The 19,707-nt window shown below is 32.2% G+C and overlaps 1 protein-coding gene and 2 non-coding genes across 4 annotated transcripts; all 3 read right to left on the minus strand.

The window, feature by feature from the left end:
• Nucleotides 1–2,412: 2,412 nt before the first annotated feature.
• Nucleotides 2,413–8,483, minus strand: LOC124458384. 2 transcript variants are annotated; one of them, XM_047008410.1, is made up of 3 exons: nt 8,368–8,483; nt 5,316–5,407; nt 2,413–3,535 (listed from the first exon to the last, which is right to left on the minus strand). In XM_047008410.1, the coding sequence occupies exons 2-3, from the start codon at nt 5,334–5,336 to the stop codon at nt 2,741–2,743; spliced, it is 816 nt and encodes a 271-aa protein (XP_046864366.1). In that variant the 5' UTR covers nt 5,337–5,407; nt 8,368–8,483; the 3' UTR covers nt 2,413–2,740. The 2 variants fall into 2 exon arrangements, with proteins under 2 accessions (XP_046864366.1, XP_046864365.1); XM_047008409.1 differs by having other exon boundaries at nt 5,316–5,627.
• A 6,868-nt stretch (nt 8,484–15,351) lies between these two features.
• Trnal-aag lies at nt 15,352–15,433 on the minus strand. The gene has a single exon. It is a non-coding gene; the product is annotated as a tRNA-Leu (tRNA).
• Nucleotides 15,434–18,271: 2,838 nt separating this feature from the next.
• On the minus strand, nt 18,272–18,344 carry Trnak-cuu. Its single transcript has one exon. It is a non-coding gene; the product is annotated as a tRNA-Lys (tRNA).
• Nucleotides 18,345–19,707: the final 1,363 nt, after the last annotated feature.

Below are 19,707 nucleotides of genomic sequence, written 5' to 3' on the forward strand. Positions count from 1 at the left end.
GGAGCACATCTGTTGTGGAGTTTATGTGAGAAGAGTTCTGTGTCCATCAATAGAAGGTCTAAGGATGATCAAGGATACAGAAAAACACAACGAACAACAAGGTGCAGTTTACAAAATAAACTGCTCCGACTGCAACAATTCCTATATCGGGGAGAATGGCAGGAACAAAAATATAAGACTTAATGAACACAAACGAGCTACATAGAAACAGGACAAAACTAATCACATCACCAACTAACAAACCACAACATGACCAGATCGCAACAATTACCACCACCTTAAAAACGACTCATCCACAATACAAAAGAAAACAAGCAACTAGCACTACTTTAGGCGAATCCACGATAACAATACACAATTGAAACCCAGACACTCAAAAATTTCCTGTTCACACAATACGATGACGTAAGAGCCAGATAACAAATTTGGATAATGTAGTAAATCGTTTGAACCCGAGAGTATGTTTACATGTTTGTAAATGTATATCGTCGAGGTTGGTATAGTCCTTATAAAGACTATTTTTGTTGTTGTTGACTGACGTTTCGACAACCTAATGATTAGAAACTAAACTGCTCCGACTGCCACGATTCCTATATCGGGGAGACTGGCAAGAACATAAATATAAGACTTAATGAACACAAACGAGCTATTAAAAAACCAAACAAAACCAATCATATCACCGACTGATAAACCACAGCATTGATTGGGACTTGGCAAAATGCATTACTTACAGCACTGACTATAGACAACGGCTTACATTAGAAAGTTAATATACCAACTTAGAACAAAACCCCCTGATCAGATCACAACAATTACCACCACCTTAAAAACAAAACATTCACAATACAAAAAAGAAACAAGCAACTAACACTACTTTAGACTAATCCACGATAGCAATACACAATCGAAACCCAGACACTCAAAAATTTCCTGTTCACACAATACGATGACTTAAAAGCCAGATAACAAGTTTGGATGATAAAGTAAATGGTTTGAACCCGAGAGTATGGTTACATGTTTGTAAATGTGAATCGTCCAGGTTGGTATGGTCCTTATAAAGACTATTTTTGTTGTTGTTGACTGACGTTTCGACAACCTGAAGATTTTTGACTCTGAAGATGACTACCGCTAAGGTTGTCGAAACATCAGACAATAACAAAAAAAACCAGTCCTTCTCAAGACTCTACTAACATGGGCGATCTACATCTACTAACATGTAAAATATATTATGTTGTGATATAAATTTTCAGTTTCAGTGAATACACTAAGCGATAACAAAGACAAGTATTATATTTTAATAAGAAACACATATGTGCTAAAGCACCTCAACTTTCTTCATATTATTTATGTTAATTGATTGTTGTTAAGTTACGGCACTGCAGGACAGTTTCAATAATATTTCAAATAAGGTAACAATTCATTTTTTTTCCAAAATTTAACATTCACTCCCTCTCAGATTATAATAGTGTCTTAAAAACACGTAAATATACTTTAAGAACAAACGTCTAAAAGAAGATGTGCTGGATAGGTTGTATTGGATATGAAAAAAAAAGGCTAAGTGATATATAAGGTTATACAGGTTTAATATTTTTGCAGTTGCGAAAACAAGTGAAAAATCCAAAGCATCTTGCAGGAATAATGGCGACCATGGGAAAGAGTGCACAATTCATCGCCCCTTCTGTATAATCATTATTTTTGATAATACTTTAATATCAAATAATTCTTATTTAATCGATGGAAGATAAACTATGTCAAATCAATTGTATTTTAAAACATAAAAATCATTGATTTTCAGTAAAATACCTCTCAGCTCGTAGTTTCTTCCTGCTCAATATTCAATCATCTTACACGCTTGCGCAGAATATAAAAAGAACAACTCAGACTGGGGGATTCCTCATATCATGACATTGGTTATTCAAGCTTAGTTTCTAATACTGACCTATTAAAGTTGTGCAAGCATTGAATATTTATTTTACAGAATGCTCTTTCAAAACTTACGTCAGCAATTATTCCAGCCGTTTAATTAGGATTTGTCACTTGTTTCTAACCTTTAAATTTACATGACGTCATTTTTGAATATTGAATTCTAGAATATTTTGTCTTAAGAATTGACTTTGTACTATTCTATAAGTTTGGAAGAGGTAACGACTCTAACGACATGCTCCACAAATATTTTCAACCGTTGTGCGCAGCACAATCTGTGTCAGGCCAAAAACATCTAAAGTTTCAACACAAGAGACCCTTCTGTATAATCTTTATTGTGTGCGATTCTTTGAGTGCAACTATAAAGATCTATGGTTATCATCCTCTGTGAAAAAGTCTAACTTATGATGTCAAAAATTTTTCGAAACTATTAACACATGCTTTTTTACAGGTACGATTCGCTAAAGAAAAAAAACAAAAAACACAAAATTTATCAATCAATTTATTTAAAGAAACTTAAGGGTCAAACAAAATATTTATGTTTGACTTAAAAAGCAAAGTAGCTGTTCCATCTTTTATTTTAATTTTTTCAAAATTCGTCAGTTCTTCCCTATTATTTATTAAATAATTATGTTTACAGTAAACTTAAACTAGCAAAGTAGAATTCTCTTCACTAATAATACGATTGACTAAATATTTTAAATAATGCCCGTCTCTTCTATAAGTAGCTGTATTTACTTGAAATTTTTATATCAACAACGTCCAATTAATTTTTTTTTATCAATTGGCTTCACTTAAAAGTCGTACATAGTACTTATCAGTTCGAATTTAGGCGTTGACCAAACCATAATTGTGTTGTGGCATTATCTGATGATGCACAACGATGTGCAGTGTCATAGCAATTATAATATCCAAAATTATCTTCTCCTATATCGCTACAGACTGATGATTGGAAATTCTTCAGATTGCACTTAATTGAGGCATGGGTATTGTCTGTATGAAAAATAAGTTTGTCATTTTGCCAAAAAGGAATGCTGCAATTTGTACAGTTGTGGCCTTTGATATCGATAAAACTGACATTTAGGCAAACGACACCGTAATTTTTCAGTTTCAAAATTGGTGCATTTTCATGGGTTGCAACAACCAAATCTGTTTTATTCCAGTCTTTGTCACCATATGAGCACGTGATACGCCATAACGTGTTTCCTTCTTCTTTTATACTCATCATTGCGTTGAAAGAAAGTCTGTGATCTTCCCATGTTTCACTCATTTCGTTACGAGAAAAATTTTTATAATATGGTTGATATCTATATTGAGAACGTAGTTTAAAGCTATAGGACATAACCAATGTCCAAACATTCACGGAATCAAACTGACAATAAACTTTGGCCATTTTATTTTTATTTGTATATATTGTATACCAGCCATCAGACTGGCCATGAAAATTTTGACAAGATATTGCTTTCTTTTCACACCGTTTACCAACAAATCCTTCTTTACATTCACAAAAGTTACATGTCTCAGTGTACGGAGCGGCTGATTTTTGACACGTACCATTATTAAAGCAATACGATGGAAACTGGAAGCTTTCTGTACAATATTTTGACTTGAACTAGCAAGAGAAACAAAAAATTAAAACGACAATCTTACTTTAAGAAGTAATTAATTTTTGTGTTTTGGATAAAAACATCAAACAAAAAAATCTAATAAGGGAAATACCTGAAAAATGTACTTTTACATTAAATTTTATTGTTGCTGGTTAATTGCGATTGAAAATCATAATAAAATTTTTAAAAATCCTCGTTAACAACTACGTTTTTAGGTATGGTGATGTGTATTTACTTTGGAGTACATTGTCTTGGCTATTTAACTGCCACATTTTATCACTAAAATGTATAAATCAATTGTTTAACTTTGTAGATGATTTGAAATTTCAACGTAAATAACAAAATGCAGATTTTCAAAAAAGACTAGCATTCCGTCATAAATTCAAGGTGTTAAAAACATATTGATGAAATATGTGAATTTTGCATTGAGACATTTGTTGCTTAGACATTTATTAGATTTTCTGGCGTCTTTCCTCTAATTCAGAAAGATAAAGGCTTTGCTACGTACAAGACAAAAGTTCATCAACTTTACACTCGTCAAATTTGAAAGAAACAAATGATTTTTTTCTAGCTCAGTTATTAATGTTATTTTAGGTTTGAATTTGCTTTTTCCATAATGCAAACGCACGATTTTTGTTTTAACTCACTGACAAACATTTTCTTATTCATTCAACAGTCAACCTCAATGCAATAGAAGTTAGTTGTAGTACTTTGCATGAATAACATCTGGAATATCATCTGCCCACTAAGAATGTTTGGGGAAACAGTGTAACATTTAATTACATGTATACTTCTATAGCTATTAGCATTTGTGAAATTTTTCACATGTAAAGTGTATACATATGGGAATGTGTTCATATGTAAATTATGTTCATATGTGAAATATATTTGTTAGTCAAACAAATCATATATGAACTCATTTCACATAAAACGTGTTTAAATTTCACATATGAACTTGTTTCACATGTGAAATTTTCTCTTGAGACATTTAACATTACGAAGTAAAAGTAAAAGTTTAAAGATAGTTTTTTAAGAAAGCAACGAACGCAAAAAACGGTGTTTTTCGTCAACGTTTGTTTATCCTAATATCAATATTTTGTTAAGCAATATTTTTGTTCGCAAGATTTATATACATATCAGGGCCATGGCTAGATCACTAATCGGGGAGGTGTTTCTTCATATGTTTAATAATGCCTCTTGTTTTTTAGAAAGCCTAGTGGATTGCAAATGAAATCAATCCAGTACAACTTCCTAAAGTAATATAAATGCACTAAACCCAATCAACGTCCTAGCGACGGTCCTATTAATATGACAAAAAATTAAATAAATAGCAACGCTAAATTCGTCAATTAAGGCTTGCAAGATTTGTAAGGACTTGTGGAACAAAAGTTGGAAATATTTTTTTCTAAAGTGTATATTTGTGTTTCCGAATGAACATTTAAATTAATTTAGGCATGCAAATAAATAACATTATTAACAAGAATTTTTAACAAATAAAGCTAAAAAATTGAAAAATATTTTACAAGCTAACAAAATTTTGGGATATTTGGCAGAGTAAGATGCGCAAGTTTAAGCATCCAAAATCATTGCAAATGCCTTGAAAGTTTGAAAAGAAACGTTTTTTCATTATCACTCCCTTAACTTAAATAAAAATATGAAGACAAATACTTAGAGTGATTTCATTTTTTACCATAATGGAAATATTATTAGAGAAATAGCTGAATAACGTCGATTTGTTATTTTCAAAATGCCAGACGTAACAATATTTTTACCTCAAAAACTCACCTTGATACTAGAAATGTTCATGGTAAAATGAATACATTGATCCTCTTCTTCTAAAGATCTTTCATTTGCGTTAGTGGAAAGAAGTTGACAGACTGTACCACAAATTTGAAAAGATAAACAGGAACTTTCTTCGAAACAGTTGTGCAGACACTGATGAATGCTGGAAGTACTGATATTTCTTAAAATGAAGTGAGATGACAGCCTTCCTAGACTATTTTTTATTTCCACTTGGTAGTTAGTAGAAATAAAGGGAAGAACGCAAAATAGTTGGAGTACAGCAATCCAATAATGCATTGTTACATAAATTTCAACCTAGAAATAAAAAGTTCATAAATGCTCAATTATTATGAAATTAAAGACTGATTCCGATTTTTGACATGTCATCAACGATATTCATTTATATTTTTAAATGTTTTTAAAAACGTGCAAGAAAGTTTTTTAATGAAATAATCATGAGCTACTTATGTTATGCTTGCTTGTAGATTTATTAACCGAAAACAAATATTGATTATTTTTTTCAACTTCATACTTTTTAACAGCATATCAATTTACTAACACAGCAAAAAGTTACAAATAAACCATGTTTTTTATTTCTGCAAAGACTTACAAACAATGTTCATGGTATTATGATTAACGTTTTCGGATTAAAAATTTACATGAAAAAAATTTCAATTCTGATTGGTTAAGAGCAATGCACTTTACATTAAATACTAGTGCTAAGATATGAAAACACCGGTGAAAAAACGAATGGAAATTATATTAAAAAAATACGCTCATTACGGGTTTTTCAAACAACCAATGATCTAAGAGCCCATCAAAATAAAACATTTCAAATGCGGGAGCGTTTCTTTATTGTAAACAAAGCAATCTTAATGGCTTTAAGTATATTTTCTTTTTACGTTTATCGTTTGTAAGACGTTTCTGGACGAAAATATAAACACTGCTAAAAATAGATATCTTGTTCCAGCTGTGTGTGTGGAAGCTGAGGTGTTGTAAAAAATAATATTGGGCGAATTGAAAAAATACGTGCCGGCCGATAACTTGCCGCTTGAAATGTACCTGCGCTGAAGTTAAAAATCCCTTAAATAAGCAGTCATATTTCTTTGAAAATATTAATAGTCTTTGTAAAACTTACTCGAGCATGTTTTTCCCAAATTGCACTCAAAACCATGCCATTAGGTATACAGACTAGTTTTAGTCACTTATGAGGCTCTCAAGCGGACAAAACTGCTAGAATGCAAATATTCATATTAAGCGAAAAAATTCATGGTAAGTGCGAAATTCACGCTTATTAAAATTCATAGGGTTCCCGCAACAGACCTGTTGACTAGAAACTGATCTGACTGGGTATAGCTTCCATAGGTGTCAAAAGTGAAGCGTAATTATTCCTGGTACGCCAAGGGTATACGGAGTTTTAAACTTGCCAGGGCTTTTTATTCGGTGTCGCAAGTGGGTAATACCACAGGGAGCCCACAGGTCGAGCATAACAAACATCTACATTAGCTATCCAGTACTGCTAAATTGCTATATTATATTAAAACATCTATTAAAATTACAGCATCATTGCGCCAAAAGCAGTAGATAGCTGTCAGATGTGTAATTTCTTTATCGAGTCAGGTACGAAGCATCAAAATAGACCATTGTGACAGCGAGATATCAATATAAATATAAAGTAATGTCAGAATTGGCCACTTCTTGTTGTCATACGATGAGCATGTGTGCTGCATTTTACAATATTGGAAAATTCACTAAATTTTGGCAAACATATTATGTTGATTTTTTAAAGACAATAAAAAATTTGCAATACAACAAAATTATCCATGACATGTTTTCAAGCAGACAATATTATAGTAGTTTATACGATTTTACAAAAATTTGCAACATATTTTATAAATGAAAAATTTTATGTTGATGGAGAGTGAGCCTCTTAAATTTGCGGGTTTTAAACATAACTTCCTATGGACCGTGAGTATAAAAAGACTGGTGATTAACGAAGAAAATGGCTTGCGTGAAGTCACATCGGGAAGGCATTTGTTATGGTCGATAACGTTTTTATTATAGCAACCCAAAGGTAAAAATTTTTTAAACGTTTGCTAAAAATTTTTTTTGATAAGGTGCCACACAGATGTGTCGCGTTTACATGTAAAAACACAATAAATTCGAAGAAAGACTTTGCTATCGGTTGAATCCCATAGGCAAATGACACAGACCAGAAGATAGTAAACGTAAAAATGCTTGGGTTGATTATGTAACAAAAAAAACGCAAAAAAATTGGGAACATACTGCGTCTTTTCAAATTGCTTTAAGCATTTTATAAGGATGACTTTGTGTGCCACTTTACTTGTGAGATTAAAGTGGGTAATTTGGACAGCCCGCTGCTTGTAGCTTCCAAAGTTAAAAGGGTTATTTAATTAAATAGAAAAAGCGGTTAAGCTGGCTTTGAACACATTTAAAACCACTTTAAACAAGATGAATTTGAATAAACGCGTCTGACAAAAACAAATTAGCGAAGGTTTGAAAAATGTTTTGTATTGATATGTTTTCATAATACTTCAATGAATAAAAAAAACTATTGAATTCGTTTTTCGCATTATATCAAGAATTATTCAGACTTCGGACAATGTTATCCGCCTCAGTTTCGCTTCGAAAGATAACAATGACTTCGATCTGAATAATTCTAGACCGAAGTCATTGTTATCTTCATCCAATAATTGCTTATTAACCCTTTTATGAAAACTTCAAATTAAAAGACTCCCTAATATGTTATAGAATTGAAAAATGAGAGACATTTTAACTGACAATCACGTCGGTAATACTAATTAAATTTGCTGGAGATGAAACAACTATTAAAAAAAACAGATAGTAACACAGTGACAAACAAAATTAACGCATTTGTAGGTGGTTTGATAGTGGTTTCGCAGAAATATGAGAAAAAAATTTCACAATTTACAGATGAATCATGCACTAAATATTTTCTAAAATCAATCAGCAATTTTACACATACTAGTGCAATATTGGGCTGTGAAAAATATATTTGTGTAATTGATATTACCTTTGTACGTTTGATATCATATGCAATGCCGTCTTGATATGTTGTCTCCGTCTTCTCTTACTTTCCATTTGTTTCATGTCCTCACTGCCATTTTTATAAGCATCAGTGCGCTTATGTAAACAAACTTTTCTTTCCACCTGCGAATTGGGAATGTCTTAAATTTTGCTAATGGCCTTTTATTAAAAAATACGTGTCGCAAGTTACCACTCAAAAGCGGAAATGAAAAAGTGAAACATACGTGTGTTATTGTTGATAAGTTTTATTTCGTTTATGAGACATTATTTTAGAACTTTTGTGGATGATTATGCATAAGCTTTATTGAAGGATATTATGTAGCAAATGTCTTTATAGCAAAGATTGTATCAAAGAATAAATGTATTAATATGTAGAGTGATATTGATCTATTTAAAATTAATTTTCTCTGACGCAGATAACTGTATTGCCTTTATCAAATATTAACACTCAAAGTTTACGCTGTATGTGCAGAGAGATCACCGACAACTATATGATCTGTTAAGGATTGTTCTATCTTCATCTTAGTCTTTTGAACGTGCTTCAGTATGAAAATGTACCATTTACTAAAATGTATGAAAATATAACAAATATAAGCAAAACGTCAGTTTAAACGTCATCAAATATTAATAATTTTATTTCAAAGTCAGTAGCACCATACAAAATAATAAGACGATAATCATATATCAGCGATAAGAAAACTTGAAATAGTTGATAAATCGATATATTTGTATATTCAAGGCATACATATTTATGATTGATGCATAAGGATATAAAGCCCGCCGCACACTGGTGAACTTGCCGCGCGTATTTGTCATTGGTGACAGGTGTGATTTTAAGCCCGCCGCACACTTGTGAACTTGCCGCACGTACTTGTTATTCGTGACAAGTGTGACCGACAAAATTTCCTAGTGTGCGCGGAAGTTTTGAACAACATTTGTCATTCGTGACAGATGAGTCAAATATGAAACGCGTTAAATAAACTTGTCACAAATAACAAGTACGCGCGGCAAGTTCACCAGTGTGCGGCGGGCTTAAGCAACATTAGTTAATTAGCACTCTACCAAAATCATTCTTCTAACAATCACTAGTTATTTGTGAGTCTGCCACTTATTGTCTCTTATTTAAAGCAAATTTCTTTTTTCCATTAACGCAGCTGCTTCATTGAAAGTTAACAGGCTATGGGCACAGGACATTGAAGATGGACAGTCAAATAAAATTAAGTGGCTTAGTTTCAGTGGAAATGCTGAAGATTACACAGCATGGAGCACAAAATTACAGCGTTTATGGAAACGAAAGGGCAGATGAAATAGATTCTGGGAAGATTTTCAATTATTTTTGTTTTTTTTAGTATCTTATATCAACCAAAGAGTTAGAAATTTGGGAAGAATTGAAAAAAAACAAAGCAGAGGCAGTTGTAACTGAAAACTTTCGGTAAAAACTTTGTTCGATAATACAATTGTCCTTTAAGCCCACCGCACACTGGTAAACTTGCCGCGCGTACTTGTTAAGTGTGATATCAAACGCGTTTGATATTTGGCTCATCTGTCACGAATGACAAATGTTGTTCAAAACGTCCTCTCACATTAGGAAATTTTGTCGATCACACTTGTCACAAGTAACAAGTACGCGTGGCAAGTTTACCAGTGTGCGGCGGGCTTTATGGGTTTAAAAGGCACTTATCTAAATGCAAATTTCTTTTTTCAAATAACGCAACAGTTCCATTAAAAGTTTACAGGTTATATGCCTAGGATATTGAAAATAGACAGTCGAACAATTAAGTGGCTTAGTTCAGTGGAAATGCTAAACATTATACAGCATGGATCACAAAATTTCGTAACTGGCTAAAACTCCAAACTTACGTTTTTTATTTATTCTTCGTTTTTTAAACACCATCTTGTATTAACCGATGAGTCGGAAATTTAGAAGAATTGAAAAAAAAACAAGGCAGAGGCAGTTGTAACAAAAAACTCCCTGTGAAAACTTTGTTAGATAATGAAATTGTCACTTATGGGTTAAAAAGTTCTTTTCAGGTCCTTGCATTTAAAGATAACTTTTTAAGTTCCCTCGGTGCAAAAGAAAAGACATGTTCCCTTTTATTGGTGATGCATGCAAGGTTGGACAATCGATTCTCTTTCGATGTGCTACGCATATAGGTTTGACACGTTTTAAACAACTAAATGTCCTTTCGTCGGATGCAGAGGAAACAGGCTAGGTTCTAATAAGTCTTAGCAACGTATATTTATTTAGTACTGAACGCTTACACATTTGTGAGTTTTGTTCTATTTATAGTACTAGGTGCAATTAATGAAAGACGTGCAACGTTGAAACTTAGGTACCTTAACGTAACAATATAATGAGAAATGCGTGACTTCTTAAATATGTAACAATCCAACAGAAAAGCTGGTCTGATTTTTGTAATCTTCATACACATGACATCAAAATCCGTAATTTTGAGGTGCTCGCATCAACTATGGCCATTAAAATTTAAGACAAACAATTTTTGATGAATAACTTTAATGAATAAATTTGCGTTACATTCCGACTTCTTTGTTAATAGTTTTTCTTTTGTTTAACATGACAAAGAGGTGAAAGATAGGTTCAAATACTTGTGTGCTGATTAAACAAAAGAGTCGTCTCTGATTAAGTTGTCTTGTTAAGGAAAAATTTTACTTAAATTTCTAACGACAAACAATCAATATACAATTTATGTTAAATTAGCTTTAACAGGGATACTGGGTTTCTTTTTTGTTAATTGAACTAAAAACGTTAATCAAACCATAGTTGTGTTGTTGCATTTCCTGACGATGAGCAACGATGTTTTCTGTTATAACATTTAGATCACAATCACATTCTGTTTTATACATAATGTCCAAAATTATCTTCTACTCCATAAAACCCGTCATTGTTATAACCAGATGATTGAAATTCATTAGATTCTCTCCATATAAGCCATGGCTATTGTCTGTATAAAAATATATTGGTTATTTTCAATAAATGGAATGATGTAATCTTTACAGTTGTAGTCTTGGATATCGATATAACTGACATTTAGGCAAGCTGGTACTGTAGTAAATTCTTTCAAAACTGGTGCATTTTCATCGTTTTCAATTGCCAAATCTCTTTCATTCCAGCCTTTCTCAACGTATGAGCAAGCGATACGCCAGAACATGTTTCCATCATTTTTTATACTGATCATTGCATGAAATGAGACTTTGTGATCTTCCCATGTTTCGAACGATTCATTTCGAGGGAATCTTTTATAGTATGGTTTGTATCTATGGTAAGAAGGGAATTTTAATTTATACGGCATAACCAATGTCCAAGCAATCACAGAATCTAACTGAGAGGAGACTTTGACAAATTTTGTTTTCTTTTCTAAATGATTTATACCAGTCATTTGAGCAAACGAAATAATTTTGACAAGACATTCTTTCTTTTCACAACGTTGACCAACAAATCAATCTTTACATTCAAAAAAGGAACAAGTCTTACTGTATGATGTGCTTGATTCTTGGCACGCACCATTAATATAGCAATACGATGACCTCCGATAGTAATGCGTTTTCATATGGAAAATTTCTGTGTAATAATTTGACTTTAACTAGCATGAGAAAGAAATATATGCCCACAAAAAGGACATTCTCACTTTTAAAAGAAATTAATTTTATTGCTATATACATACATATATATAAATGTATGGATAAAATGTTTAAGTCTGTAGATAATTAATGAAATTTCAAATGGTGTTAAACATAAATTAATGAAAAATTGAAATATTATTTTGAAAAACAAGCTGTTTAGTAATTTATTTTATTTTCTGGCGTTTGTCACCAATTCAGGAACATAAATATCTTGCTACAAGACCCTAATTCATAAATTTTATACAGGTAAAGTAGATAAGGCAAAATTTGCAGCAATGGAGTTAGATATTATTATAATATGTTCAGCTTTGTAATAATTTAGTATTAAAACTAATTGAATTCATATTTTTAATATAAAAAATTGTGCATGTTTTTAGGTGTAAGAGTTCTTTATATAAAATTTATAAATTGATTTAGGGTATTTTATATAGTTATGACTCCCAAACACTGTTACATTGGTGTTTATTTAATAACTCTCTTTTCGCCACTCTGATATCAACAAACGCGCAATTGAGATGTTTGCAATTGCTAATTGTCACTGTAGACATCCATGTCTTATTTTATTTTACTATATAGTTATAAAATTTTGCTTGTAGATCTATGTTTGCATAATAGATGTGAGTATCATTTGAGACTCTAGACTCGCGATAATGCGCCTTTTTCTAATTTTCTGCATGACAAACCTGTTTCTACATAGTTTCACATGTGCGAAATTTCAATCATGTACAGTTAACATCTGAGTGTATGTTTTACACGCAGATCACATGTGAGAAAATACAGAACACATTTGTTCGATTCTCTATATTAATATAAATATTACATATCCTGATCGTATTTTAAATAAAATATAACATTGGAGAACTGTTGGTATTGTAACAATAAGAGACTGATCCTTAAGATAGTGCATTAAAGAATTTGGAAACAACATCGATCTTTTACTCGCTACTCGCATATATAGAAAAAAACGAAAAAACCTCTTTTATTATGTAAAAAAGTCTTTTATTATTTGGCGAGCGTCACTTCATGAAAAATCGCTCCCTTTTATTACCTTGAAAATATTTTAGCCCCTCCATTAGTTTTCCGTAATGGACCACGGTCAGCAACGCGTTATTGTACAGTCAAATGTAAAAATACTTTGTAAAGAAAACAAAAAAGACCAAAAAAAACAAAAAAACTCATTTATGAATGCGAGTGGAAAGTAAAACACTAGAAGAAAAGTATAATTAACTAGACCATACAAAGTAAAAGGACTTATTTTTATTGAGGATAGTTTAAAAGGAGAAAGCCAACCCATGCAAAACAGAAAGGACGGGAAAAAAACAAGCTTTTTCTTTGCTCTATGTTCTCGGTTTGTACAAAAATAATTCTGTTCGATATTTCTCTATAATAACCTCGCGCTGGTTTAATAAGGACATAATAATAAATTAACTTGTTTTTTGTAAATGCTTCTTATAATTTTAAAAGTTCATCAAAATTTATAATACACGCTTTTTATAAAAAATGATTAATGATTAATATGGCAATTTAAAGAAGTTACGTTCAAAAAACGTGCAATTTACATTTTTATTTAGTTTTTCATAAGAAAATAAATTGCAAAATTGGAATATTAATGGTAAAATTAAAGCTAAAACATTTGACAAATTACGGGCACTATATAAAACAAAAAAATTAACAATTATATTTTTCTGACGGACAACTAACAAAAAGCTTACAGGCAATGTACTATGTAAAACAAAAAAAAAATTAATTAAAAAGTCCGTGTTTCCAATGGACAATTAAAAAAAATGCAACTTTTTTGAATTGAAACCTGATCTTTTTTACAATAACCAGATCAAATCATTGGTAAGCAACTGTTTCCTGCACTTATTTTTTTCGGAAAAACTACCCATTTTGCAAACTGTATCACTGCTACATACGTCTACACAAGGTGAGTTTATTTTGCTCATGATTTTGTCATTCAAGCTTATTTTCATACCTAAACAAGTTAGTTAAATATTTTTGCAAACCTAAATAAAAAGCTTATATTTTGACATGGATTTTAGTAGTTTGGGTTATTTTTGTAAATCTGAATAAAAAAGTCGTTATCGGTTGAGGTTCATGGATACGAACCCATGCCAATTATATGACTGGTGCCTATAACCAGCGCCTTAGACCACTCGCCCACACTAACTTACTATCATTTTAGATTTTCATGGTTTTGATAAGTAGGATGCTAGGTACTGCAAAAAATTTTGCAAGCAGATTATGCTTTTACTAACAAAATGACTAAAATCAACTTTGACTGCAGCATTATAGAAAATTGTCTGGAATGACTTCTATGAAAAAATCATAAAGAAACCTCATGTGTTTCACAGGTGGGTTTTACGTGGACAGAGGCTATTTATGTGTTATTACATGTGTTTTGATTATGGATACTTATCTCACACATGATTCGATGTGTAAAATAGAAATTCACATGTAGTTCATAAGAGGATTAATCGTTTACATGCGAATTACACATGAGAAAATACAACCCGCATGTTCCCACATTGTGTCACATGTGTGAAATAAATGTATGTTTTAAATGCAGATCACTTGTGAGAAATTACAGGTTTCCTGTTTCCTCTTTATGAACATAAATCTGACATATCTTGATCACATTTTTAAATAAAATACATAATTCGAAAACTGTTGGTACTGTAACCTTAAGAGAAGGATCCTTAAGATGGTGCATTTAAGAACGCGGAAACAATACCCATCTCTAACTACATACTCTTTTATTTAGAAAAACCTTATTGAAAACTTTATATTACTTCCTAAATTTGTAAAACCTTTTGATATTGCTTATTAATTTTGTAATGGCAGTTCACAAACCACAAAATTTCATCAAAATATGATGAAATCAATGTACAAAAATTAAGAATTGTCATCCTTTGTATTTTACGTAAAATTTCCACATATGCGTAAGGTTTTTTGAAATTTCCGAAATAAACTCTTAAATTTAAGACGTGTTAGTAGCGATGGGATTCGAACCCATGCTTCCTACATGACTGTTGCTTAAAACAAGAGCCTTAGACCACGCGGCCACGCTGCCCATTTGACAGTTACCAAAAACTTGTGAAAAAACCCCATTTGCTTCCAGGAAAATGGTGGGCTTCTATTGCCTCAGAAACGTTTTTGTTTGTCCATTATTTTCCGTTATAGACCAAGTTCGAAAGCGCGTAAATTTACGTTCAAATGTAAACACACTTTGTAAACAATACATGAAGAATAAAAAACGACAAAAAAGAAGTTAGTTTTGGATATTTTTGTAAAGCTGATTAAAAAACGTCCATTTTGAAAGGATTTTTGGCAGTGATGGGATTCGAACCCATGCCATTTACATGACTGGTGCCTTACACCAGCGCCTTAGACCACTCGGCCACACTGCCTCACAGACATTGTTGATTTGTTTGTAAAAAAAACATTGCCTAACTATTTAATTCTAACTATAGAATTTAAACAATTTGTCACCAGATGTTGTTTTTCTGAAGTTAAATTGCAAGGTACTATAGAAATATGCAAGAAATTTATGCTTTTTCATAACAGATTACAAAAATTATCTTTGGTTGAAGCTTCATGGACAATATTTCAGAATGTTACTCCTAATGGAAAAAACTCATAGGGTCAGCATGTGCTTCACAAGTAGGTTTTTTTGAATATATGTCATTTAGTTGTCACTACATATGTTTTGTATTTGGATAATTATCTCACACATGGTTAAATAAAAGAAATGGAAAGTCACATGTTCTTTTTATATGTGGATTACTTTTGATATGTGATTTATATTTGAGAATATATAACAGCGTGTTCCAACATAATTTCACATATATGAAATTCAAATCATTTACAGTTCACATTTGAATATATGTGTCACACGCAGATCACATGTGAGAAAATAATGGTCACATGTGTTACCTATTTTGATATTAATCAGACATATCCTTATCACAATTCTAAATAAAATATCTAAATGAAAAACTATTGATGTTGTAACCATAAGACACTTATCCTTAAGATATTATCCTATAACGCGAAAACACCAACTAACTTTTACTTGCCACTCGCCTGAGGAGAAAAATTAAAAAACCGTGTTCAAAACGACCGTTTAAGCCAAACTAACACTCACTAATTTGTATAGAAATAAAATATGGTCGGTAACAGCCGGTGGGCCTGTCAAAATCCCTTCAGGGGCCGGCCCCGGCCCGCGGGCCGTATGTTGCCCACCCCTGGTATAGACTTTATTTATTTTGTGTTACACATTTCGCAACTAAGGCATTGTAATGTGCCTTTGTGTGAAGCAGGAATAATATATTCCTCTTGCAGTTGCACATCTTTTAAAACTGAGGGACATTTTCATAGAGAACATAGCTAGCTATATAACGGTAAATTTAGCTTTTCACTGTAGCTAATTTGTTTTTGACTCATGGCATTGAATGTATGTCATGCTTGTACGACATGTTGACTTCACTGTATCCTGAATGGTATAATGGTATTAAAGCTCTAGTTTTTTCTTAAGTTTGGCATTTTTTGAGCAAGACTGTACATAAAAATAAAATATTAGTTGCAATCATTGTGCTTGTATGCAAATATTTCGGCAAGTTTTTATTAGCTAGCTATTTCTGTAAAAAACCTTTAAGTCGCTTACACTAAATTACGTTTCTGCCCGACATCTGCCTTAATTATTTCCTAAAAGCACATAGAACGGCAGTCGCGGCCGTTTTTAGTCGCGCTGTAATCAATTTAGTCGCCCCACCAAAATATATATTCCGAAGCGCTGATTGGCTAGAAAACCTCAAAGTCCTTAAAATGGGCTTAGTCAGCCTTAATTTGGTCGTGCTCTGATTTGGCGAGAACGACAAAAACAATTATTAATAACATATTAGGCGTCGCGCGCATGCTTAATCGCCGAATATTTTCGTTTAGTCGTGCTTAAGTTTATTAGCACGAGTACTTCAAATACTGTCGACATATACATCGTTTTACCGAGTTATTGAATTTATTTTTGACGGTGAACATGGAAATTAACCAGGGGCGGTCAAACGTCGCGCTTAAGCTCAAAGAGACCGATATATTTTTGCTGAACTTTTACGAAGGATTATCGTTTCACGCAATGTTATAGAGTAAGAACATGTTGTTTGTATGTCACGATCAACCCCTAAACACAAGAGATAAGGGGTTCTAACAGTCTTGGTGTAAAAGGAAAGATTGGTTTTGCGCTTGTGTGGACTGTGGAGAAACAGCGGTTATTTTGTTTGCTTAATTTATTTATTTTTTCGTTCAAAGTACACTATATGAATTCAAACTGACAAGGTGAACTTGCATCATTTACTAGGCGATTGCCGAAAGCATGAAAAATCAAAATTTGCACTTTCAAGCGTACTTGACCGGCGACACAGACGACCTATGTTGCCTCCAACTGTGGTGGAACTGTAGAGAAAAGTCTCTCCATGTCTCGTTTTATAAATCTGGAAATATATATATAGAATTAGAAAATACCGAGGACATTATCATTTTTCTTGGTTTTAGCCTCTTTGCGACAGTCATCAATTTACAGATTGCTTAATTGCTTAGATACCTAAACCATTGTTCATATTAAAATTTGTCTATGACGTGGAGATTTGTACGGGGACTCAGTCAAAGTTTTGGTTTCAACATCGTGTCTAAAAGCAATAATTCCAAGTCATTTTCACTTTCGTTACTTGTGTCTTCTCAGCTCGTCATATGATTCAACATAAGGTGAAAAACCTGATTGAAGTCTTCTCTAAAAAACTGTTCGTAATAAACAAAGAGCTTATTCATATGCTAACATTAAGTGTGTTTAAATAAAAAAATAGAGAACTATTAAAAACCACAATTTATTTTAAGTAATGTCAAAGATGTTTGCTTTTTTTGCCGCCATTTTTTACTTTTATACCAGGACAACACGTAGTTTGCGGTAAACATTAAACTAAAGTATTTTTTACATTTACTTGTCAAACTTCAAACCGCTAATCTATAACTGTGGCTTGTGGTATAAGGTTTGAAAACTGAACGCTAATCTGTAACTCTGTAATATTATATTTTAGATATGTTATTTTTTAAGAATGAATTGAATAGTCGTTTTGAAGACAACTTCGTCATCAAATGAAAGTTTAAAAAAAATCACGTCACGTTTTCTTAGAATTGCTTAAATATATGTGCTGGAGAGAGCATATTATGTAATCAATCGTACAACGTGAATAAAGTGTCGCCCAACGTGGCGCTCGAACCCACGACCCTGAGATTAAGACTCTTATGCTCTACCGACTGAGCTAGCCGGGCTTTGAGAAAATGAAGGACAATCAAATAGTAAAACTAAAATTCGTTGTGATAAATTTGAAGGAGAACTAACTATTTAAATGTCTGCAAAATCTGCTTGTATAAGTTATCCTTCTCAACATAAATATCAGAGCTACGACACCATTGGCAATTGTTCCCTGCAGCAAGTGTATATTTTTGGTACGTTGAGACAGGGCAAATTCCATCCTTGTCTCTTTTTTGAAATCTGGAATAAAAAATACTGAGGAAATTACCATTTTCTTGCTTTTAGTCTCTTAGCATTAGTCATCAATATATTATTTGCTTAATTGCTTGCATACCTAAACCATTGCTCGCTTTGAAATACATTTATATCAACTCAGTCGACGTTTTGGTTTTTGTCCAAGAGCAATAATTCCAAGTCATTTTCACTTTCGCTACTTGTGTCTTCTAAGCTCGTCATATGATTCAACATATGGTGAAAAACCTGATTGAATTCTTCTCTAAAAAACTGTTCGTAATAAACAAAGAGCTCATTCACATGCTAACATTAAGTTTGTTTAAATATAGAGAACACGAAAAAAACATAATTTATTTTAAGTAATGTCAAAGATGTTTGCCTTTTGGCTGCCATTTTTTATTTTTGAGCCAGGACAACACGTAGTTTGCGGTAAATATGAAACTAAAGTCTTATTTACATTTAGATGTCAAAATATAAACCGCTAAACCGACGTTTTCGCTTAAACATCGTGTCCAAAAGCAATATACTCAAGTCATTTTCATTTTCGCTAATTGTGTCTTCTGAGCTCGATATATGGTGCAAATTAAGATCAAAAACTTGATGGAAGTCTACTCTTAAAAAATTGTTTTAAGGTCGTAGATCCGCGTGCATTTTTCTGGATGGAATGACTTTGGGATTGTTAATAAATCTAGAAGAATTGTTTTTTAAATAATATTATAGAGATGTTTTTGTTATTGAACTTTGCAATCCCGTTTTAGACAACGACTTTGTCATCAAAAGAAAGATTTGAACCAAATTTTAAAAACTGGCAGTTAAATGTTAAAAACTTGAGGATATAAATTGTCATTGTGATTATTTTAAAAAGGGATGAGTTGATATTAAGATAATAGAGAGTTTTGTCATGGGGCAATTGTATGTTTTACATGCAGATCACACGTGAAAAAAATACACATCACATGTGTTCTCTATGTTGATAAAAATCTAACATTTTCTGATAACATTTTTAAGTAAAATACATAATTGAAACACTGTTGATACCTTAACTATATGAGACTGATCCTTAGGAGAACACGGAAAAACCATCTACCTTCTTCTTGCTACTCGCTTATGTAGGAAAATACGAAAAACCGTGTTCAAAGCGATCCT

This window comes from Xenia sp. Carnegie-2017, unplaced genomic scaffold, assembly GCF_021976095.1.
Source record: "Xenia sp. Carnegie-2017 unplaced genomic scaffold, XeniaSp_v1 HiC_scaffold_6, whole genome shotgun sequence".
NCBI lineage: Eukaryota > Metazoa > Cnidaria > Anthozoa > Malacalcyonacea > Xeniidae > Xenia > Xenia sp. Carnegie-2017.

What these genes read in the sequence shown, in the direction of transcription:
- LOC124458384 (XM_047008409.1), bottom strand. Translation starts at nt 5,609, where the DNA reads ATGCATTATTGGATTGCTGTACTCCAACTATTTTGCGTTCTTCCCTTT. An exon ending in TGAACATTTCTAGTATCAAG is followed by an intron (nt 3,536 to 5,315) that starts GTGAGTTTTTGA and finishes TTCTCTTGCTAG; the next exon opens with TTCAAGTCAAAATATTGTAC.